The sequence below is a fragment of the Simochromis diagramma genome, unplaced genomic scaffold (assembly GCF_900408965.1).
Source record: "Simochromis diagramma unplaced genomic scaffold, fSimDia1.1 OVJJ01000421.1, whole genome shotgun sequence".
Lineage (NCBI taxonomy): Eukaryota > Metazoa > Chordata > Actinopteri > Cichliformes > Cichlidae > Simochromis > Simochromis diagramma.
This window is the reverse complement of record NW_024387250.1, coordinates 5963051-5988328: the sequence shown is the minus strand read 5'-3', so window position 1 is coordinate 5988328 and position 25278 is coordinate 5963051. Positions and strand designations below refer to the sequence as shown.

At 39.2% G+C, this 25278-nt stretch overlaps 2 protein-coding genes across 7 annotated transcripts; one reads left to right on the top strand and one right to left on the bottom strand.

Moving 5' to 3' along the window:
- Positions 1-5926: 5926 nt before the first annotated feature.
- Positions 5927-19663, top strand: hif1an (hypoxia inducible factor 1 subunit alpha inhibitor). Of its 2 annotated transcripts, none has more exons than XM_040001381.1 (8): positions 5927-6334; positions 10310-10560; positions 11517-11665; positions 11752-11897; positions 14475-14581; positions 17507-17570; positions 17655-17765; positions 18079-19663. In XM_040001381.1, exons 1-8 carry the CDS (start codon positions 6155-6157, stop codon positions 18133-18135), a joined length of 1065 nt encoding a protein of 354 aa, XP_039857315.1. In that variant the 5' UTR covers positions 5927-6154; the 3' UTR covers positions 18136-19663. The 2 variants fall into 2 exon arrangements, with proteins under 2 accessions (XP_039857315.1, XP_039857316.1); XM_040001382.1 differs by having other exon boundaries at positions 6216-10098.
- Positions 19664-20241: 578 nt separating this feature from the next.
- Positions 20242-24871, bottom strand: cuedc2 (CUE domain containing 2). Of its 5 annotated transcripts, none has more exons than XM_040001386.1 (9): positions 24738-24871; positions 23922-24007; positions 23693-23836; positions 23501-23562; positions 23272-23402; positions 22987-23154; positions 22837-22901; positions 22692-22752; positions 20242-22609 (listed from the first exon to the last, which is right to left on the bottom strand). In XM_040001386.1, the coding sequence occupies exons 2-9, from the start codon at positions 23993-23995 to the stop codon at positions 22463-22465; spliced, it is 852 nt and encodes a 283-aa protein (XP_039857320.1). In that variant the 5' UTR covers positions 23996-24007; positions 24738-24871; the 3' UTR covers positions 20242-22462. The 5 variants fall into 5 exon arrangements, with proteins under 5 accessions (XP_039857320.1, XP_039857322.1, XP_039857319.1 ...); XM_040001388.1 differs by having other exon boundaries at positions 23922-24004; positions 24738-24867; XM_040001385.1 differs by lacking the exon at positions 24738-24871 and adding an exon at positions 24294-24731.
- Positions 24872-25278: the final 407 nt, after the last annotated feature.

The following is a 25278-nucleotide window of genomic DNA, read 5'->3' as shown; positions in this document are numbered from 1 at the left end:
GGATCTTAATGATTTCTTGCAGCTCCCCGGCAGATTCTTTTTTAGATAGTTTGTTTTGGATAAAAGGATGATCTCAGACCGTCGTCAGTGTCCACAGTGTTTTAAAAGTAAACACAACGGCCACAAGATAGAGGAGATGAGAAGGGTTTTAACAAATTTATAGATGGTTAGGAATAAATGTATTTAAGATATATTTTTTATATATTTTACAACATCGTGAAAAGTCACTGGGCATTTGAAGAGTTTTTATCTGCTTTCAAAATTCTCCACAACTTCATGTATTTATTTTCATGCAGATACACAATCTTGGTGGATGTGGCTATTGTGGCATAAATAACTTATGTGTGTGTGTATATATATATATATATATATATATATATATACATATATATGAACCTGTCAGTAATCTTTGTATATAAAACACCCATCAGTGTCAAGTTTTGAATTTTCTCTCCCATCATTTGGCTTGTTGTGACCTTTGCTCCACCTCTTCATGTATTTAATTGTACATAAAATGAAGCACTTTGTACTGTACATTGTTAATTTATTGCGAAGCATTTTCTAGTTTTGCTTTATTGTTAGTTTTCTTTGTGGTTTGTTTACTATTAAAATGCCATAAAAGAATAATAAATCCGTCAACCCTGTCTATCATTCAGCCTGGAGAAAGTACTCATCCTTCTTTAACACACTCTTTGTGACAGTAATACCCTGCCGTTTGGAGTAAACACAGCATTACGCTTCACATTCCTCCCACTGGGGTTCGGATACCAACAAGAATAGAAAATTTTCCAGCATACTCTTCCTTCCATCACGCCTTTCTCAATTTCGCCTCAACAAATACCTCCCATTCTCTCCCTCATCATGGTAATCCTCAAAGAGCCCCCTAACTCCTGAGCGCTTGGAAGTTTCTTCACTGTTTAATACTAGTTTAATTAACTTTGTCCAGACAGAGTAGGACCATGGGGGTGGAGGGCATGAGGCAAGTTGCCCTTAAAAATCATCCCGCCTCTAATTTTGTATGCTAATCTCCTTTTTCACGCCGCACCTCCTTAGGAGTGGGGGAAAGAAGTGTTGGGAAAACTTTGGGCTAGCTGTGCAAGGCTTCCTGTGGCTGTTTTATTTCTGGGCCCACCTATTTGGATCCTTTCACTCCTCTAGGGCCTGCCTTTGCTCGATTTAACAATGAATGCAGAGCTAATCAGCTCTCTCGGAAATGCACCACTGTCGAGGAAGGTAATCCCTTCTTCTCCACTCTCAATGGGCTGTCGCCTTCTAAAGGACTTTGGGAAAAGGCTTTGCACAGATTCACACTGTTCGCTCAAAAGAAGTTAGTTCAAGTATTGTGCCCAAACAAGTGGGTTTTATAAACACATGCTTGCCAGGATACTCACCCCACCTGCGAGTAAGAAGTGCCAGGCTCAGGCAAACTAGCACATGGCAGCCGAAGCTGAAACCCTTCAGACAAGAAGAGACATGAAAGGGGAGATTAGAGTCCCTATTGAGACGGGGGCATTCATTTCTGCACCTTCCTCCTTTTACTCAATGAAGTGTCAAGGAAACACCTTGTTGACATCTTATTTACCAAATAATGATTATAATCAAAACTCCTCTCTCCTCTGATGACCCCCGTGGGCTGGTCAGATCGCTCCGACTGGCATGCAGCAAAACCCTCGCACCAACAAAAGCCCCGCGGCTCTGCAGTCCTGCAAATTTGTTGTGTTAGGGAGTACAACAGAGGCACAAAATGTTCATTCACTGCATTCAAAGGTAATGCAGAAATATAATTAGGACAAGCGTTTTGGATTAAACCTAACAAAGCCACTTTAGACTCAGTGTGCACAATGCAGTGATTCTCATTTGTGCTTTCCTCTCCATGCTGCCATCCAGTAATTCGCCATCAGCAGTCGTTTGCTGCCCACTTACACCCGCGTGTGAAAAAGCACCCCAGAGAGTGAGGAAAGCATGCTGGCACAACAATCGGTTAACGTGTGGGAAAGCTGAACATGAAAAACACATTTTAACCTCCTAGGACCTGGCGTCCACATATGTGGACATCACATTTTGGGCTGTCTAGACCAAAATATTAATTTTTGCTCTACAAGGGCCTGATATCCACTTACAAGGACATTATACCGTTATATCAGAATTTCAAGCGAATGTCCTCATATGTGGATCTCATTTTTCTCAGAAACAAAAATAAGTAAAAATAGGTTAAAAGAAATCACATAATTCTTTGTTTTTACATTCATCAGGTCCCAATCAACCCAAATAGCAAAGAGAAACTAAAAATGCGTGCCATGAAAGAGTTCGGGTCTTAGGAGGTTAAAGTTGAGCAGTTTGACACATCTGTGAAATTATTCTCCTGTTCACTGAATGAGATCTAAAATCAGGGGCTGGACTATAAGATCAGCTGAGAAGATTCACAAGGACAGAGAACATTAATGCTCACTCTAACTCTAAATCGTTGCTTTACTATAATTTTTTTATTACTATTAAATACCTTCAATATATTTGGACTACAATAAAGAAAAAAGCTGGCAGATAGACATAAAGTTTGATGCAAACACCAGCATTTTCCTCAAATGCGCTGCCACACACCCTGATTAACTGAAGAGAGCTGACCTGAATTAACCAAATATTATCACGGATGTGTGAAACAGCGCAAAGTGTTCGTCGCTGAGCCGGGCACACAGTTTCCTACCACGCAGAGGTGACACGACCTCTGACCGAGCGATCTTAACTTCCGTCTCTCGGGCCGGCCCTGCCATTTTCAATCTGTGGTAACACATGAGCCTGAGGTGACAGGGAAGCAGGTTACACCACCACCACACGGTAACTGTGGGATCTGTTTTAGAGCAGCTGCTTCCTTTCACAGTTTAAATAATTAATCTGAACCAAAACAGCAAGAGGTATAATGTATAAAAGATTTTTTTTCTTTGAATCTGTACAGTAGCGTCGGTATTAAAACCTAATTTTAAGACTTTGAGCTTTTGATGTGGAGTATTTTTGTTTGCAAACAATTAAAGTTGGGAAAATGACTTATAATGCCTCAGAGAATCCTCAGCTAATAGGATTTATGGCTTAGGGGTTTTAGACCTGCAACACCTAGAGGGGAGAGGGTCAGCATGAAAGGCAACACAGATGAGTACAGATGAGTTTTACTTCCACCATGCGCTCTACTCTGCTTTATAAAACTCAATGAATGCCAAAATTTGTTGCAACTTTTGGAAGTGCTATAGATATGAACAGCTTGTATTCGTCAGTAGAGATCCACTGTAACAGAGTGATTGCTCTGTCAGCTGTTTGGGGAAAAGACAGCAGTGGTAGATTTGCTTGTATTGGTCAGCAGGATGGAGCAACAAGTTTCTTGTGACTCACCAGGCTGTTTGATCTCCTGGCTGTGAGTAACTACGGGAAAAATAAAGCATCAGAGGGATCCGCTCAGCTCACTGATCTCCACAACAAACAACACTAAGCATGGGAACATAAATACTGAATCAGGAGAAAACACATAAAAGAAGTGCATTTGCATTATTGAACTAAAATTATGTGTAGCATTAAAAGCAGTTGTTATTTAAATAACAGAACAAGGCAGCATCGGCTAATCAGCCTGCTGAGCATGGCATAGTGTGTGAGTACCTAAATATTAGAGTAAAAAAAGACTACGCTGTCCCATGTTTCAGATCATCACTGATTAACCTTCATGAAACTTTTAATATGCAGTGCTTTGTTAAGACCAGTACTGTTGTAAGCAGTTGGTCTTTTTCCTGAAATAAGAGCCACACTATCAAAATACTACGTCTTCCTTTATCTGAAGCAGAAAGTTTGACTTATATAGGTGGCTCGTCTGGGTTACTGTGTGGTGTTACTGGGACACATAATCAAATTTAAATTAGTATTCAAAGTATGAGTCTTGAATTCAGAATATTACAGGAAAGAGTATCCCCGCCACTATGGCTGAGAAATTAAAGCACTGAAGGGGAAATGCAATATTTCCCCCTGACATCTTATGGAGTAGAAGTACTTTAACATGGAACTACTCAACAAAAGTATTTAAAAGAGTATTTTGGTACAATACTTGCTTTTTGGTTTACAGTTTCAATCCTCATGTGGAGCTTTTTAACACGTTTGTTTAATGTAAAAGTCCCTTCACAGAGCTTCTAACTTCATCAGTTTTGTTATTTTTTCCTTACATATTTTATATAGAAGCTACTTTCAGTTGCTCCCTTATTCACACAGGGGTCACCACAGTAGATAGGGCCACATATTTGCTTTTGCAGGATCTGTGCCTCCTCCCACAGTTGAACCAGGGATCTTTGGCTTCACAAACAAATGTACATACTACTACACAATAAAGCCGCTGCCATCCTTTTTTTCTGGTCCTAATTTATTGTATTTCATGTATTTAATGTGTGTGTGATTGATCTTATTTTATATCATTTTATGATTATGGTGGCATTAAATAACACGCCAATAAATGTCATTCTGTCCCTAAAGTAAGAGTTTGTGTTTCTCTACATTATTTTCAGGATGTCTTGTCATATTAAGACAGGTTTCAGTCCACTATACCAAACCACTGTGAGGTAGGTGAGGGGGGAGTCTGTCTTTTAAAACTTGCAAATATTATTATTTAACATTACATAGTTACACATTCACTGGACATTTTGTTAGGTACCCTTTTTAACTGCTTATTAATGCAAATGTCTACTCAGTCAATCACCTGGCAACAACTCAGTGCATTTAGACATGTAGATATGGTCTAGCTAACCTGTGTAACTCAAACTATGCATCAAAATGGGAAAGAAAGACAATTTAAGTGACTTTGAACATGGCGATATTTGGAAGATAGGGCCAACATTTGGCACAAACAACATTGAACAGTTCAGGCTTTCAGCCGTGGTGTAACGGGGTGAGGGACATTTTTTGGTACACTTTGGGCTCCTCCTTAGTAGTTCCTCTGTGCATCATTTAAAGACCAAACACCACACCACCTTTATGAGCAGTGTGTACCCATCTTATGATGGCTGCTACCAGCAGGATCATGTGCTATGCCTTAAATCTCAAATTATCTCAAACTGGTTTCTTAAAAACAACAAGGAATTCATTGTACTCAAAAGGCCTCCATAGTCACTAGATCTCAATCCAATAGAGCACCTCTGGGATGGAGTGGAGTGGAGTGGAGTGGAGTGCACCATGGATGTGCAGTCTACAGATCTGCAGCAACTCTGTCTCTATATTGGACATGATAGCAACTGACTGAATGCATGGCATGAAAAATTAAGGGAGTTCTGAAGGCAAAAAAGGGTCCAATCCAGTACTAGTAAGGTGTATTTAATAAAGTGGATGGTGGAGGTATATTTACACTGATTGAGGGTTATGGTACTTTAACTATGGGGGTCAATGCCAACTCAGCCCCATCGTTTGCCCTGCCATTGTATAGAACAATATAATTGATGTCCATTATATTAAACTATTCTAATTGTCACTGTGAATTAAAAGTCCTGTTAAAATTACACTAGCGTTTCCTGTATTGAAAACCATGCAATATCGCATTTATGCAATAAAATTTTGCATAACAGAGGAATAAAGTGAAGCACTTAAATAAAATATTCATATTACATGTAGGCTGAGCTCTAATTAGGACATATTTTTTCAGAAGTAACAACATTATGTTAACAAAGTCTTCCAGCTTGTATCTGCACGCTAGATGATATAAGTGTGACTTTTAACCTATCACTGATGGGCTCGTTGCCTCTTTGCTATCGACTTTCTGCACAACTGTGAAAAAAGTAAGTGCGACTGCTCCCCCTTGTGGTGAAAGGAAATAGATGCAATAGTAGCATTTAGTCAGCCACAACGCTAGGAGTCGCTGTCCGATATTCTGAGCATCACATTATCAGACCAGAGTATATATGAGTTGGTTTCGTTTGTTTTCTAGCTGTCAACAAACAGTTGCACGGAGCGGAGCTGTGTGCTCTCTGTGGGACTGCGCACATTTTCTTGTACCGATTAATAATTGTGAATGGAAAAGCTTGTAAGAGAGTGCCGTTGCTGACTGTGTAGCCTAGCGGGATATCGTTAGCAGCGAAAACCGGTGTATGGTTGTTTTATTCAGGGGAAGACTGAGGCGGCTAATCAGCGCTTGTCGACGACCATGGCAGCGGCGACCGTGGTGGAAGCTGACCCGGCGACGAGCGAAGGTGGTGCCGCTTTCTCTGGCGTCCAGAGCCGGGGTTGGGATGAATCCCAGCTCCGAAAGTATTCTTTCCCCACCAAGCCCATTCCCAGGCTGTCTCACACGGACCCGAGAGCAGAAATGCTAATAAACAATGAGGTAAAATTGCTAAGTTAGCTTATGGGAACTTCTAAGATTCGCTAAAATTGCACTCCGTGTTTTTACAGAAACCAAAAAAGTAACGCTGCAGCACAAACATTTTAGTAACAGCTTCATCTAAGAAATATCAGTCTTCAGGTTATCTACCAACGCAGTGACAGTGAAAGATCGCGAACAATCTTAGAATTTTGTTTAGTGTCCAAGGACACATCCTGGACAGATTTAGCCTTATTTTATCACAACACTACATCAGCTCAGTGTGGTCAACATAAATCTGTATGTTGCATTTAAATTTAGTACAGAGACTTTAATTTTCAAGCTCAAATCCTCAGAGTTCCAGCTTGCCATGTAAGAATTTGGCACTGTAAATGGGTTTTCGTGACAGCACATTACACCCAAAGCAAGATGCTTTCTTTTTCTTCCACATTTGGACGCAAACGTATTAATATAAGCAGATCCGGTATCTGTGCTTTGTGACTTTGCAGAGCTGTTTGGGGTGATCATCATTGTGGTCTACACACAGAAGTGTTTATAAGAATCAGCGTTTCTGTGGTGTCTTATCTGATATAGGTTTTTCACCTCTCCCCAACTTCTTGATGAAACAGCTGTAGGTTAATTCCAACCATAACAAATGGAAGTGAAATGCATGCCTCATCTGCTTAAGGTTGAGGCTGTAATAATTTCTATCTTGAGCAGGCAAACTATATCATAATACGTCCACTGTCTTTTATTGCTCTTATTCTTTGTTTAATTTAGCTGGAGCCTTTTACCAAGAGACCTCTCTAGACAATAGGTACCTGTTACAGGAGTTTACTGATGGGCCACTGACCAATCATGTATAGGTGCATGGCCTGCAAAGAAGTGAATGGCTTCTATGCAGGCCATTGCATTTAAAAAGAAGTGACACCTAAGTCACTCTCCATAGAAAACTCTAATCACTTCAGTGTTGTCTCACAAGAATTTAATGTGGAATATAGAGCTATAAAGGTACTGTTAACCATATTAACTTTCCTCATTTAAGATATGGTATGCGTTATAAAACTTTATGGAGTAGGTGTATGTGCCCAACAAAAGCATATTGCAAAATGGCACATTAATAGAGCTGACGCTTTCTCTGTTTGTAATCAGAATTGGTTTGCACAGAAGTAGATGTGTCATCTTACTAATACTTCTCAAAATAAACCAGCTTCCTGCTCTGCTTTTTGTTATTCTTCTGCACACTAATCCATGACAGTTTTCAGCTCTTGAGACATGTTTATCTAAGAATAGTAACAGAACACGGATAGTAATATTGTCAAGCTTACTCACGTTTCACACTTCATTTTGATTACCATATATGGCACAAGGGAAGTGAAAATTTCTTACACATTTTCACACCTTTTCTTACACATTGTGCTCTTCCAACTTCCTCAAAACTGGTGCAGTTATCTGTATTTGGGCTTCAAGATCTCTACTGTGCAAATTGTGCAACAGTTTAAAAAAAAAAAAAAAAAGCAATATGTATGATGGTGTAGAATATTTAGCAAATAGAGTATAATTGCCCCTGTTTATTCATTATCATAGGCATCTTTTACACTGGAATTTGTTTATTTGGTGTTGTCATATTGGAGAGACTGCTTTTAACAGCTGCAGCCATTCTGATTCAACCATTAATACATGAGTGGAAAAAAAAAAGACACATTGAGGGGTATGTGTAATGTAGATCACAGGTTGTGCTAGGAGTGACCCCTGTAGCTACCAAACACGGCTTCAAATGTCAATTGTGTCGCCTTATTAGCTGTTTAATGTTAACAAAAACATCCATATTAAAACTACCCGACGACCTCAGACTCTCTTTCCCAGCAGTATTAAGGCAGAGTGGACATTATGAGATATATTTAACTATTTTAAAACGACGCACATAAAGCGCGGGCGTAAAAACTAAAGAAAAAAAAAAAGATGTATTTGAAGTAAATGGCAGTTTTCCCCCCTTATTTGCTTCCACCTGCCATCTTAATTTAAACACAGACCATAACTAAAGTGTCTATATTTCAAAACGTTACAGTTAGTTGACGGCGTCGAGGATTTACAGCATCATTTCAATCCTTTGCCACCGAAAATTCTCCCAGTTGTCCGGTGAAAGTGAAACCGAGAACCAGTTCAGTGCACAACGTACGAGACACGCGGGCGGCGGGGGCGCGCGCAGCGGTGTACGTTCAGTTAGTCACGTAGGCCTCGTAGCTCAGAGTGTGCTGCCATATACTCCCCGTGCAGCCCGCTGCAAGCTGCTGGGATATATTTATTTTAATGGCATTCAGAGCAGTTATTAAACAAATATTTTGGGAGATTTTATGAACAGTAATGCGACAAAATCAACATGGTGATACACGCAGCAACAGTTAATGTTTATTTTTTATGTGTAATTAATAATTTAATTAATTATTATTATTATTATTATTTTTACTTAAAAGCTTGAAAAGTCGCCCTTGAAAGACACTTCAGCAGTCTTTTTGCATTCCTCTTAATTTATGCAGCATAGTTATGTGCTGGTCATTAAGGTGAGAAATGTAAAGTAAAACTTTACATTTTTATCCTACCATTGTACACTCGCTGTCCACTATATTAGGTATGCCTGGTAGTACTGGGTTGGATTTCTAATGGCAAAAAGAACACTGTAATCAAAGAATTACACTTATTAGTGTATAATTACATATTCTAACAGATTGACGCATTTTAACAGCCTAGAATTAGTCCATAAAAAAACAGACAGGGCACAGATTCGCAAAAGCCACCAAGTTGACCGGCCATCTTCAATACAGTAGTTGTTTGACTATTTAACAGTTTTACATGTATATTTTCATTATGTCTCTGTTTTCCCTCTTTTCCACTCATCCTCTTCCTTCTCACCTCACGTTTCATCTCCTGAACTGAAGTCAGACCTTTGAAATATGAAAAAATGCAAAACATGCTTGTGAACTTCACTGATCCATCAACTCATATTGGACTCCTTTCACAAAATTTGACGTTGTCATTCAGAGTAAATAGATGTGGAAAATTGGCATATTGACAGATAAGGTAAACAGTGGACTGACAGCCTGCACTAATTGCAGACGAACAGTGGCCAGCTGTTTTTGTTTTGGGTTTTTTTGACCTATGATGGCCATTGTAGCTAGGATTAGGCACTTGAATTGGGTGGGGTAGAAAAACAGAAATCACTTGACTGTAATCTGCAATCTACTGAAGTCTAGTTGTGAGATTTTTCCACGCTGCCATAAAGAATTAAAAGTAGTAGTAGATTCAGCAAGTTGCTGGAACCATTCGGCAGATTTTTGTCCATATTGACATGCTGTTATCACGCAGTTGGTGCAGAATTTTTGGAGTCCTGCCCATGATACAAATCTCCCATTTCACTATAATGGTGATGGTCATCTTTTGCATCGAGAGCTGGTGAATAGGGGGGGCATTTGAATGCAGTAAACATTGTTATGTTCAAGAAACCTGTTTAAGATAATTTGCGCTTTGTGACATAGCATGTTAACCTGCTGGAAGCAGCCATCAGAAGAAGATACTGTGGTCATAAAGGGGTGGACATGGTCAGCAACAATGCTCAGGTAGGCTGTGGTGTTTAAATAATGCTCAGTTAGTCTCAGGGGGTCCAAAATGTGCCAAGAAAATATCCTCCACATCGTTTCACCACCACCGGGAGCGTGAATGGTTGATACAAGGCGAAATGGACATGGTCCATGTTTCAGTCTGGTCTTCTCTTGCTTTATCCCATCTTCAAGGTTTGATGTGTTTTGTATTCAGAGATGCTCTTATGCATTGGGTGTGATGAGTGGTGATGAGTTACTTTTTCCTCCTATCAGACTGAAGTATTCTGACCGGTCTCCATAAACAATGCCATGTTCAAAGTCACTTACGTCACCTTTCAATTGCGTGAAATAAAGTTAGATTTTTCTGTTGTGTTGAAATGCTTTTTATTATTACTTTTTTCAGGAACCGGTGGTTTTGACAGACACAAACCTCGTGTACCCAGCTCTCAAATGGGATATCGCATACCTCAAGGACAACATTGGAAACGGAGACTTCTCTGTTTACATTTCAGGAAACCACAAATTCCTTTACTACGATGAGAAAAAAATGTGCAACTTTGAGAACTTTGTCCCGAAGTCTCAGCGAATGGAAATGAAGTTTAACGAATTTGTGGATCAAATGCACGAAACGGAGGAAAGGGGAGGAGATGAAAGGTAGGATGAAATGATATTTTAGTCGAAGCGGTGTGTTTGTTATATAGGCGTATCGACAGGGGTGCACATAAGTGGTCCGCAGGTGCGCATGTGCTGTCAAAATAAAAGACACGCACCAGCTAAGAAGTTGCTACGCGCGTTTGCGTACAAAGGCACTGTTTTTGTCCACTACAGTGGGATTTTCATGGCATATTCTGCACCACATCTCTGTGTTTTCATCATTTGTTTGAAACCAGCTCGCCTCCTGCAACCACTTTTCCGGGAATACGTGCTTCTTTTGCAGTTCGGACTCCTTCTGACATTTCTTTGGAGGTGGAGGAACACCAAAGTAATTGCTTAAAGGAGCTTGCTTCTTCGACATCTTTAAGAGTTCTAAAGAAATGTCTGTCCTCCTCCAGAAAATCTTATGCATGCAAATGCGCGTTGCAAGTTCTTATCTGGTGCGCGTCTTTTATTTTGACAGCGCATGCGCACCTGCGGACCACTTATGTGCACCCCTAAGTATAGAAATATGGTGCACGAGGGCCTCATTGAATGTCAGGGACAAGATGTGTTTGTGCTGCAGGTGTACTTAACAGGGAAGGGTTTTTTCACTCGCAGCGTAATGCAGCAGAGGAAAGCGGTGGCTATGACTAAGCATTTCCACCAGAGAACCATGGGAGAAGCTTATTCCTGTGACCTGACTTGGCCTGGCAGCACACACACAGACAGATCATTTACTAAAGAGAGCTGACTGTTGACTTGCCGACACGCAAAGCGGCTTTTACCTATTTGGATTTAAACTAGCCACTTCCTTGAATGCTAAATTTCTCTTTGTGGTGTAAAGGAGATGTAGTCAGCTGAAACAGGAGCTGGTAAACAAGTTGTCATTGTACACTATAATGCCAGTGTATTTTATACCACTTTTGTCTCAGGCTCATACATTTTGCATGTGCCCTTTTCTCGTGCATTTCAAGGGTATATCTGCAGCAGACGCTGAACGACACAGTAGGAAAGAAGATCGTTGTTGACTTTCTTGGTTTCAACTGGAACTGGATCAACAAGCAGCAAGCCAAGAGAAGCTGGGGACAGCTGACATCCAACCTCCTGCTCATAGGCATGGAGGGTGAGGCTCTGGCAGCAGAAAGAAAATAAGTTCAAAGTTATTTTTGTCACCCCTGCGTTACGTTTTCTGTTAATCTGTCACCGCAGGCAATGTGACGCCAGCGCATTATGACGAGCAGCAGAATTTCTTTGCACAGATTAAAGGCCATAAGAGATGCATCCTCTTCCCGCCAGACCAGTTTGAATGTCTCTATCCATACCCTGTTCATCACCCCTGTGACAGACAGAGCCAAGTAAGTTGTACTGTAGGTGCAGAAGTTTGGTCAAATGATTAAAGAATAAGATGAATAGACTGATTCTTGTATAGCGCTTTTCTACTCTACTGGAGTCTATACAACACGCTGGGTTCACCCATACACAGTTATCTATACTTTCTAACTGTCATTCATACACATTCATACTCCGATGGATGCATCGGAGAGCAAGTCGGGGTTAGTATCTTGCCCAAGGATATTTGGCATGCAAACTGGGGGAGCCAGGGATCGAAGCACCAGCCTTCCAATCAGCAGTTGACATGCTCTACCTCCTGAGCTACAGCCACCCCGAAAGTTGCTAAATTTCTTTAAACTTTCAGCAAGATGACACTGTTATTTCCATTTTTTTAAATTTTTAAATTTTTTACAGTTTTAAAATAACAAAAAAAAGGAAAGGATCAGTCTCTGCTTAATGACACCCTCTTTGCCAAAGCCATACAGATGTTTTTTTCCCCCCTCTTTCTACTGAGAGTCTCAATTCTTGTTTGGCAAGTTTTCACCAATTCATCCTGCAAGATGTGTAGTTGTGTTATTCTCTTGTATGGGTCTTGTATGCTCTTCTCCTTTGAGGTTTATAAATATATTGTTGATGTTCACTTTAGGGGCCTGAGGGCTGTGGTGCAACCTGTATTTTGTGTCCCTTGCTGTTATGGATTTTAAACTATCATTATGTGCTTCCAGGAGTTGGCATTTACATAAATGCGTTCTTTCCGGTTAAATGTTCCCATACTACTAGCTGCAGCACAAACCCAAAGTGTGTTTGAGCTGCCCCATTCAGGAGGGGTTCATGTTATTAAGCCAGGCTGCTTATTGGTGTCAGTTTTATTTCAACAATATCAGTTTGGATTTACAAATTGTGTCAGGCTTGCTTAGATGTGACTTTGCAAACTTGCAGAGGTGTTGCTGCACAGTAAGACGGTGCACCACCACTCCAGAGACTGTTAAAATGTTCACAGTCTTTTGCAGATCATCAGTGGCAATCCGACATGCAGTTTTCTTGCTCTTCCAGACTTGCCCTGCGGCATTTGTTTGAACTCCTTATTTGCATTACAAATTTGAAGAAACTGTTACCTTTGCTTATCCTGTGATAGCCTTCTCTTCTGTAGGCTATCAGATTTTTATTTTCACAGTGCCAGTATGTGTTTGTGCCACTCTGCGTTTTCTGTTAGAGATGAAATGATGGGTTGAAAGGTGACGCTTGCCCAACATTGTATACTTACCTGTTTGACACGCACAACACACAGAAAGCCTCATATGTTTGATTTCCGGTCCAAAGCCAGCTCCATCCTGCGAAAAGGCTTTGGGCCATGCTCACGTGCAGATGCCTGCACTGTGTCCATATACGCTGCCTGGCTGAAAAGAAAAAAGGCACACAGTCTAATAGTTCATTGGACCAATTTTAGCTTTGATGACAGCATGCGTTCATTATGGCATCATTTCTATAAACTTGTGCAATGTCACAGCATTTATTTCCAGAGTTGCATTCATGTTTTGCCAAGCTCTTGTGTTGACAGTGGGGGAGTTGGCCCACTGCCTAATGTCTTCTCCAGCACATCCTAGAGATTCTCAGTGGGGTTAAGGTCTCGACACGGGTGGCCAGTCCATGTGTGAAAATGTCTCATGCTCCCTGAACCACTCTTTCGCAATTTGAGCCCAATTAATCTTGGAAGCTCAGGAAAAAAAGCCTTTGATTAAAAAAAACCTGGTCGTTCAGTTTATACACCTCACTTTTTAAATTGTAATTCTCTTAAACCTCAACCTGACCAACCGAAGCAACCCCAGATCATAATGCTTTCTCTATAAAACTTTTTTTAAAACCACATTCCTAACTCAAAGATGATTGTTGAGTTGTTAAGTGATTTTCTGTGCTTGATTCAGGAGAGTAACTTGACCCTTCAGTAACAGAATATTATCTTTGCCACAACCACAGGATGTGTCTAGCTGCAGAGTTGTTTTAGAGATGAGAAGCTGCTCACTGCGTCAGCTAGGCTTAAATAATCTCTTGCTAGCTGAAACACATTAACAACACATTTAGTGGAATTTAGTAACATAATTATTCAAATGTGTCACACCAGGCAGTTGCATAGACAGCACATGAAAACTGGATAAGGTTTTAGTAATATTTTTATTTTTTAATTGGGTTCCTCCGGCCTTCCTTAGTTATGATTATAAAGAAGCCTTAGCTCCATTGCATTAAGGGTTAGGGTTCTATTTCATTTGCACTTTGCTCCTTTTCTTTTTTTTATACTGTAAAAACTGTGAAATACAAAAATAATACAACATTGCATAATATATTGAAAAGAATATTTCATCTTTAACTTTCTAATATAATTATTTGTCACATTTTGATGAGTACTGACCAAACTTTTGTGTGCTGTATGTAGCAATACACCCAAGTTTGATTCCATGGACGTCATTAATGTGATAACATTAGATTTGTTTCATTAATTTACCTTAATAACTTTAATCTGCATCTTTTAAATGTGTTTTATATTTCATGGAGACAGATGAGTAATATGTTCCTGTTTCTTATATAATTTATTTATTCATTTATAGGTTGATTTTGATAATCCAGACTATGAGAAGTTTCCAAATTTTAAAAATGTTGTTGGCTATGAGGCTGTCGTGGGCCCCGGAGACGTGCTCTACATCCCAATGTACTGGTAAGAATAATATCTCTGTGATCTTTCTATCAATCTTATTTGTGCAAACATTTCTTGGAAGCCCTGTCAGCTGTTGTGTTTTCATGCTCTCTGCATGGCTTTGTTTTATTTAAGCACTTAGCAGGCTGTTGCAGGATTATCCATCAGTCGTTTGGTTTAGGTTGGCCTCATTAATTAGCCCAGAAAAAGCAAGCGTGACATTAATGTGTCATGTGATGGAGTTCTCCGAGTCGCACTTTCACATCCATGTGAGGAGGAAGTGTGCGTTGTATTCCGCCTCTGTCATTTAAGAGGTTTTAAAACATGATCTTTTCCTTTTTTAGTGTGAAAGTAGTGTCTTGTGTCACTTTATCAGTCAGTACATGTCTGCTCATCGTATTATGCCTTGCTATTTTAGCTAATGTAGCCAAAGGACAAATGAGCTTGCGCCATGGGGAGGAGTCAGTTGTCTGTCCATCTGTCCACGATTCACAATCCACTACTCCGCTTTGAGCATTGATCAGATTTTGGTGAAATTTATGCACAGTGAACAAACCCTTTGGTCCCTTTTTTTTAATGAGCATTTTTCCATTTTCTCCATCATAAACTTCATGTGCACTCCTTAGTTTAACCAAATTCTTGCTCCTGATGTACATTTTTCAGTTTAAACCATTTAGCAAGGTTGTTGACATGAGTCTCTGTGTTGACGAGTGATGTCATGACTTGCTGTATGTGTTGCATAGCACTTGATTTCCTTCAGATCAGGGGTGTCAAAAATCATTTTACGTCATGTGTCACATAAAGCTCAGTTTCATCTTAAATGGGGTGGACCAGTAAAGATGTTGCCCAATATCTCATATAAAGAAATACACCTCAAAATTGTTACTTTGAGTGTGAAGAAGATTACCTGCGTATTTAATGCCAAATGTGTCTTAAGAAAAGTACAATTTCATCAATATATCTGTTTGTCAACATAATGCTGTGGTAAATCAAATGAACCGGTCAGCAGGGCTTGTACTGTAAAGAAATGAAAGATGGTTCCATTATTTACTTTGTAAAATCATTGAAAAAACCCCCAAATCCTATTGTAAATGGTTTTAAAATGAATACTAACAATAAAAAAGTAAAATTTTCTTGCAGTTGGTGTTTATCTGTTGAGCTACTTGGTGTATGGCAGATTATAGGTTATTACAGGTTATGTCTTGGTGTAGACTAAAACTAATGAAAATGCAGTTAAAGGCTCAAAAGTTTTGGCCTCCTCCTTTGAAATACCACCTTTTCCAAAAAGCATCCTGTGGGCTGGATTGGATCCTTTGGTGGGTTGCCTCTGGCCCACGTGTCGTACACTTGAAACCCCTCCTGTACATGGATTATGATCTTACTGGTCTTGATCATGGAGGACGTGGTCATTAGGAAGGCAGTGTAGAGGTCTTCTTGCCACCATTATGCATTAAGCGCTACATAGCACTGAAACTGTGCTTTTAAAAGTTCTTAATGATCTTTTATTAATTGCTGACTCTAGTAACTCTGCCATTGTTGTGCTTTTAGATATAAGTGTGGCATTTGATACAGTAGATCGTGGGATTCTCTTATCAAGACTGGAGAGCTGTGTGGGTATTAAAGGAACTGCACTTGAATGGTTTAGATCCTATTTAACTGATAGAAGTTTTTCTGTAAGGTTTGGTGGCTCTTCATCCGCATCCACCTACCTTACATGTGGGGTTCCTGAAGGATCTATCCTGGGCCCAGTACTCTTTTCCCTTTACTTGCTCCCATTAGGCTCTATTTTCAGGAAACACGGAATCTCATTTCACTGTTATGCAGATGATTTTCAAATTGACTTTCCTCTTAAAAAGAATTCTACGGACTCTCTAAAAGTGTTGCTAGACTGCCTCGATGACATTAAATCATGGTTTGCATTAAATTTTTTGAATGTAAACGACCAAAAAACTGAGATTGTACTATTTGCAGTGCTTGCAAAGAACCTCGGAGTGTTCTTTGATAGCAGCTTTTCATTTGAGAAACAAATAAATTCTGTTGTAAAAGCCAGCTTCTTCTAGCTCAGGGCACTTGCAAAAACTAAGAACATTTTGTCATTTGCTGACTACATGCATTTATTTCATCCAGGCTTGACTACTTGGCTACTGTAACAGTCTTTATTTTGGTATCAGCCAGGCTCTGCTCTCTCGTCTTCAGCTAGTTCAAAATGCTGCAGCTCGACTCCTGACGGGCACACGTAAACATGACCATATTTCCCCAGTCTTGGCTCATTTACATTGGCTTCCAGTATGTTGTAGAATTGATTTTAAGATTTTATTGCTTGTTTTTAAATCTCTAAATGGATTAGCTCCATCATACCTCTCTGATCTTTTAACTAAAAATACTCCTACTAGAACTCTCAGGTCAGCTGATAAATTGCTTCTAGTTGTCCCTAGAAGCAGGCCAAAAAACAGAGGAGATCGGGCCTTTGCGATTGCTGCAACCAAACTTTGGAACAGTCTGCCTCTTGAAATTAGGATCTCTCCAACACTTGACATTTTTAAAACCCGTTTGAAAACACATTTCTACTCTCTAGCTTTTAATTGTCACTGAGTTTTGTTCTGTTCTTTGTGTGTGTTTGATCTACTTTTTTACTATGTACAGCACTTTGGTCAACCTGTGTTGTTTTTAAATGTGCTTATAAATAAATTGATTGATTGATGCTAACACCAGTAATGCACAGACAACCAATGAGAAGAAAACATATCACATACTTTGTGTACTTCACACATTACAAGAAATTGGGATACTGGGGTACTACACCATTGACATTCTGTTTTATTTTCACTTAGACTGCTTGTAGTTTCTTACTTGCATTTGTAATGCTGGGATTAAGTGATGGTTAATTTTGCTCTAACACATTCAGTTCACTGGATTTAGTTGATTGTATTTTTCTTCTGTCTTCAGGTGGCATCACATTGAATCGCTGCTGAATGGTGGAGTGACAATCACTGTAAACTTCTGGTACAAAGTATGTACAGTTACTTTAAAATATGTGGTATGATTGCCACCACATGTCTGTTCACGATTGCTCAGCTATTACATGTACTTCCAGGGTGCCCCCACACCTAAGAGGATAGAATACCCTCTGCGGGCTCATCAGAAAGTAGCCATCATGAGGAATATTGAAAAGATGCTGGGAGAAGCACTCGGAGATCCACATGAGGTAAAAAAAAAGAAAAGAGCAGTTTCTAAAGTACTGGCAGTGTACATGACTGCACAAAGTTGCACATGAATGTCACATTGCCTGATTCTAGAACATCAAATAAGATCCACATTTAGGTCACCTGTTACATGAAATCACTGGGGCATGCTGACCCTTCCAGCAACCCAGTTACTGTGAATATTTATGGCTTACCTGATTTAGTACAGAGGAAAGATATATATGCAGTTCAGGACAATGCATTGAGCATAACAGTGTAGTAAGAGTACGTGATGTAGCTTATTCTAAACAAAAACCCCTTTTTCTTTTACTGTAGGTCGGACCTTTGCTGAAAACAATGATCAAGGGGCGATACGAGCAGGATCTTAGTTAGACCCCTACCCTTAAAAACTGCTGACTAGACTGCTTCGGAAACTGTGTGCATGTGATGCTGACACTGCTGTGTGTGTAAGCACTGTCTTTGGAGCTACGCATCACTGCATGGCAATAAGCGGCCATCATGAAAACATTGTGCTTCAGTCTTCGAGTGCCATTGTCATTGGAAAAATACAAAAGCAACAGAAGAAACATCGATCAAACATTCATGTTCTCGTTTTCTTTTGTCTATTCGTACCGATCTGTCAGTGCTGTCTCAGTTTTACAATTCAAGCTGTTGATTGTCTGAGATTGGTAGAGAAGCATTGTTATTTTAACCACTAATGAAAGAGTCAGAGGGGTATTATATGTACAGTGCACATCAGGATATTTGTCATATACATGGAGTAACACAGTTTTGGCTTGACTAGTAAATTTCATTTCATTATGTTGTAATAATCATAATCTTTATTGCAATGCAAAGACAGCTTTACAGCTGAGGATTTTGGGAATATTTATCTGCGTTTTCTCTATGTCTACTTATGACATAGGCACAGATGTTAATGCAGTACAGTAATATTCAAAAAGTGTTGTGTTTTTTTTTTTTTTTTTTTTTTTTTGGGGGGGGGGGGGTCATATATTCAGCTGAAGGAATATGTCACATTCTTTTTAGCAGTGATTTTTTTTCCTTTGTGTGTGTTATAAACTGCTCTTTGAGTTTTTACTTCAAGGCCTTTCCTTGGGATGGGCTACTCTGCACACCAGTATCAGAAGAAGTGGGTACTTTAAATGAGCTGATCAGTGCAGATTTAGTTGCAACTTTTAAGAAAGAAAATATGAAATTTGTGGAAACCTCTTAGAACAATTACACATCATGTTGTCTTGGGTTAAAGGGTGTAAAACCGGTTTAAAATAACTCACAGAAACATGTTAAAATGCTATTAGTTTAGTGAACTAGCAGGAAAATGTGTGGAATGTAGCTCAGTATCAACCATTGCAGTGCAACAAAGAAGCACCACCTAGTGGTTAGGTTTGCATTTGCTTTTCAAGCTTGATGTGGACTATGACGCTACAGTACACTTAATCAGAATGTTATATTACATGCATCTATTTTGAAATTAAATGATTCTGTAATGTATACAAACATTTAATTCCTGGTGAAAATGCTGTATTTGCATCTGTAGATGAGAAAAATGTATTTTTACTTTCACACAAACAGGTTTTTAAGATCTTGAAGCGAGAGCGACTTGAAAGATGGCTGTCATAGAAGTTTAAGCTGCTCTCTCGAGTTGTTATTAATATGTACATTAAATAAAAGGGACACCATTTGGTACACGCTGTGTGGCCACAGTATTAAAAGCGAGCACAGTGGGGTACGGTGGCTTGCGCACGTCAAAGTAGCATCCACACGAATGCTACAGTAGGAGCCTGGTTTCTCAGAACAGTTTGATTAACTTAAATATCAGTGGTTTTAATGTTGTGGCTGACTGGTGTCCTGTGCAGTATGTGCCAAACCAACCAGTAGATGGTATCTTCATAATGTAACTGAATAAATCAGTGAGATGAACCCTTGAAATGGAAATATACATATATTGTCAATATTTTTTCATTTCTTTCTGATCAAGGTTCAGCCTTTAAACTGCTGATAGTAATCATCATTTGTTCTTCTCACAAATTGTGCAGTGATCAAACGTTGAGTACTAATTACTCTGTAAAAATAAGACTGTTTTGCTAGGGTAATTAATTACTGTGCGTGCCTTGTCTTAAATGGGCAGGGTATTAAATGTCACAAGATTTTTTATTTTTATTTTATTTTTTTTAAATTTTCCAATTTTATAGTAAAAATGCTTGTTGTCCCTCTGGCATTAAGCTGCTTTAAAGATGAGAATGACTTTATTTGCAGAGATAGTTATGTTTTTTTTTTTGTTTCCTTTTTTATTGATGGATGCCTGTGTGGTTTCTTTTTTAAATGTCATCTCCTTGTTCTTCTGATTAAAGTTTGTTTGTTCTTCTTCTTCTTCAGAGTTGACTGATTACTGAAAGCTGTGAAATTAAATAATAAACTTAAATATTCAAATCTAGCACCTTATGTATGTACATGAATAAATAGACACAACTCATATGGTAGTCTACAAAATTAGTATTTACTATAAATTGTGCGTCAGCAGTTTCTCAGAGCGAGGAAAGCTGTTTCGGTTGTCACTATAACAGCTTCAGGGGATCATTCCATGCTCTACAGTAACACCATCATACAGTATTTAAAGATAACATTGCTGCCTATAAGCACCAGAAACAAGACATCTTTCCAACACCCAGCTGTTACACTACATCGAGGGGAAAACTATATACCATCCATTTAGAACAAATGCTTATAGCTGGTCCAAATGGACGCAGAAAGAAACACAAAGCATATATCTAAAAGAAAACCCCATTTATCCTAATCTACAACTAACAAGAAATCAGAATCCAATCAGAGAAAAGAAAACACATCCACAATCACATGCGAAGCAAACCTCACAGAACACAAACGAGATGAGAGGCGCTGTGACAAGAGAACCACTTCGGTAATATGTAAACAGACCCTGAAAGCACATGATCTTCTATTATCACAAATACATGATTGGAGAATTTGAAAATCTAAACATCTCTATCAAAAATAAAGGTAATCCTGTTGGAATGAACTTTAAAATGAAGTCATCCAGCAGCATTTTTTACTCTGCATTAGGGGTGTGAAAGAAAGCACACACACAACTTCGTAATGTTAGAAAGTAGAGTGCTGCAATTGTTTGAACAGGTCTTGAAAAATGAATTTATATAGTATACGGACATGTTTTCAGCTGGGTAAGGCCTGTGAAGTGTACGTCCTCCTTTATTAGGGATGAGCTGTGAATCCGTAGGTTGTCAAATCTCACTTCTGTCAGACTTCAGATCAAGTTATTGTAATGCATTTTCTTCCCCTCTGGTTTTAAATTCAGTACTTAAACAGCTAGGTTGCAGAGTTAAAGATGCCAAGATTTTTACTGGGAGTAACGAAGATGGACAGAATTAGAAATGAGTACATCAGAGGGACAGCTCAGGTTTAGCTGTCTGGAAACAAAGAGGCAAAGCTGAGCTGGTTTGAACATGTGCAGAGGAGGTGATGAAGATGGAGCTGCCAGACAGGAGAAAGAGAGTAAGACCTGAGGCGATTCAACAATGTAGGGAGATGCAGGGGACGACAGTGTTCTGTGGCAAAACAACCAAAATACCGTAAAACTTTGCATATTAAAACATCCTTTTGCCCTAATACGTGTGTGAGAAAGTGGTTAAAGTAAACAATCAGGACTTCCTCTTATGGACTGAACAAACTGATTTAAAATTCAAGGCCTGAACAAACATATCTGCAGCACTCCTACTGGCTACAATACACAGTTAGGTGCATAATTTGTTGGACAAAGACAATTTTTGTAGTTTTGAGTGTGTACACCACAACTGAAAGACCATAGAAAAAAAAAACAAAAAAAAAACTAAAGGTCACAATGGCAATTATTTACATGGGTAAGAAAAGCAATTTCATCAGCATATCCTCCATTTTCACAAACTGCAATTAATTCATCAATTTAAATACAGCAAGTTTAAAACAAGTTGTAAACCACTGATTACACAAGAACAAGGAGGAAGGACTTGACTTTACCAATAAACATCTAAGACTAATGTTTTAAATCATCACGATTATCTTATTTAAAATCCACCGTGGTGGAGTGCAGAGGCAAAACTCCAACAACAGTGTCCTTGTCCAACAAACTCTGGACCTAACTTTAAACTGAATGAAATTGGCCTCTTTGAATCAATATGTACATACAACAGCTGATAATTCTAATGTCCAGAAGAAACTTTACAGCACCACTAAAACTTTACAGAAATCAATATAGGTTCATTCACAATGTCAGTACGGCTTAAAAAGAAAAATGCATAAAAAAACAATAAAATTTTTTAAACAAACAACCTCAATACTGTCAGAGCAACATCAGACCTGCTGAGATGGCCAAACGTAGATAGGTTAGGCTGTTACAAACACACACAAGAACGCAAGTCACAACATCCTGACTGAAATATCTGATAAAAAAAAAAAAAAAAAAAAAAAGATCTTTCAATAAAAAACTGAAACACTGTAATCCAACGTTTTAACCAAGGCATGAAAAGGTAACTTTTTTTTTTCCTTTTCCAAAAGAAGCTTCTGACAACACTGCAGATGTCAGCTTTTAATTGGGAAAAAACAAACAAAATGTAGGCTAAATGAAATTAATAAATTAAAAATAGTGTAAACAATACTGTCATTAGCTGCTCTTTCAGAACTGTGCTCGTCATCAATGGAATCTGTACTTCCGCGCTGGCTTGAGGTTGACATATGTCTTCTTCATGTCCTCGGTCTCGTCCTTCTTCACGAGCTGATACCGTTCTCCTTTTGTGGTTACCACCTGGTTACCGTGGTACCGAACTAGCTTCTTTGGAGCCTGTCACAACAGAGTGCACCTGGATTTAGAGGCATGAAACAGATTTGATGTGAAGAAAATAGAAGTATAAGGGGAAGCTTACATCTTTGGGAACGACGGGACGGTGTGTTTTCTTATCTTCCTCCCTGTCCACCAGCATGTACCTAGTATGATTAAGCACAGTCATAAACTCAAGAAACAAACAAATGAGGAAAGTTCTGCCGAGTCACACTAGCACTCTTACTCACTTCTCAAGGATGCTCTCTTTAAGTTTCTGGTCTGCCAGTGAGGAAATACTCTTCCCATGGTTTACCTGAGACAAGAGAATCCCATCAAAGACTGCTAAGGAAGGTAGGAGGAACACAAAACCAACGTTTCTGTGTGTATCAGAGACTCACGTTAAGAGGTGTGGGACTGAGTTGAACATCCCCTTCTATGATAAGACGAACAGCTTCCTCCATGTCTCCTTTGGCAATAGACAGGGCGCTGCGAGCCTCAGTCAGACTACACTTGGGAAACATCTCTAGTAAGTGCTGCTCCTGGGCCTCCCACTCAGACACTGGTGGCTAACACAGACACGTGAATATTTGTTAATGGATGTAACAATATCTACAGTAGGACAAAAAGACAAATGCAAATATGTAAAAAAAAAACAATGTGCTGATGTCAGGTGAATCGAAAACCTTGGCAGTGGCTCCCTCTGTCTGTGATTTAAGGCACTGCGTTTCTCTTCTTGGTGGCTCACTGGGCAGGCTGGTGAGCTTCAATGAGATCTCGTCTGTCCTTGCCTTGGGGATACCATTTTCTTCACGAGCTAAATAAAAAGGAACAAATAAATTAACATTTAGTAGAATAGTAGAGGTATCAGAATCACACTTTTAGAAACGCTGAGAAAATGAACATGTTTGCCACCTGAGGTCCGAGCAGTAGCTAGTTTTGAAGCCAGACTGAACATCATTTCACAGACTTTGACACTGCAGAATAAAAAGAAAAAAAAACCTGTTATTAAAAAAATAAATAAAAATAGAAATAACATTAAAACACATAGTACAGTTGTTATGTGGTTTTCTTAACCCATCCAGAGAAAGGAGAAAGTCTGTTTACCTGTCAATTTCTGCAAAGCCAGGTATGTAAGCTTCTAGCATCTCTGCAAAGTCCTCCACATCAAAGTTCTCCTCAACACTCTGCTGGGAACCAAGATCCTCCAGGACCCCAGTGATGTAAGACAACAGGACATCATCCAGTGTGCTGCATGGCACGGTAAGAAAGGAAGTTACTTCCAAAGCCATAGAAAATGATTTTTCAGGCTTAAATGAGGCTGGGGGCTGCTTACCTGAGATCTGCATCAGTAATGTAAGTCTGAATAAATTCGTGCAGTGCACTGTGGATAATTTTGTGGAGGTCCATTACTTTCTCCTGCTGTGAGGTAGAATACGCACAAAAGTCAAAGTGCTGGATGATCACGTCAGTTATGTACTGAGCAGTGGCAAATGCAGACCCTTAAATAACCTAACAGCTGTCACCATTTACCAGATTTGGTACACAGTCAGCTCATGCTGAATTAAACACGTTACAAAACCAGTTGTTACAAAAGCTTGAGATCCAGCATCTCTAGCAGGCAGCGATGACTTTTATGCGGGACAGATCTCAAATGTGGTTAGCTGTGATGCAACCATAATATTACAAACTTTGAGGAAAGACTTACCATTGCAATTAGGCAGATTAATTCAGATAGTTAAGCAACAGCTTATCTATGCAGCTAACAACGCTTTAGCACAACACACACACAACTATACAATGACCTCTCTCGTGCTTTGCAGCACAGCATTAGCACTGCAGCTGTTACTTACCCGCTAATGGCTAATTACTAGCATCACGGCTTAGCTATCATAAGCTATACGATATTGTGTGTTGTTATTCACACACATATCACTCGTATTTTCTCAACATCAGAAGTGTCTGTTGATCCACAAGGCTAACCTTCATGTGGGCATCTCGTTAGAGAAATAGCTGCAGGCTCTTGGAGAACTAGCGCTAGCAAAGTGGCTTCTCGTTAGCTGACAACAACTACAAGCAAGCTAACAGTCAACGCTGAATGCCTAAACGAATGCTGTTACATAAGAGCGGGTTTGTATTGAAGAAGACTTACTGTGAGAGAAATTATGGAGACATGAAGCTAAAGGTTTTCCCCAGATATATACGGGGAAGACAGGTCAGTACAGGGATTTCTATTCGTGACAACCGCAAACTTGCACGGCACGATTCAAAACATTAGCACGTCACTTCCTCTAAAAATGTTTAATCCTTAATAATGTTGGTTATATTTAATTGAAATAAAAAGGAAATCTAATGCAATTCAGACTGTTTCTTTTGAATCTGCACTGTCAAGCTTAAACACACACACAAAAAACAAAACAACCAAGAGACCATGGTAGAATAGTATTTTATTTAACATATGTTTTTTAAATATTCATATATATTCATGGGACTATCCTGCTCCCACTTAAAATACAAAGTTACTGTGACAAAATATTGCTACAAATAACAAAGAACTACACTCACTGCAGCAACAAGGTGCTGAAAATATTCCTAAGAAATTTTGGTCTATATTAAAATAATATCATCACATCATTCTTGCAGATTCGTCAGCTACATATTCACAATGGGAATCTTTTATTCCACTACATCCC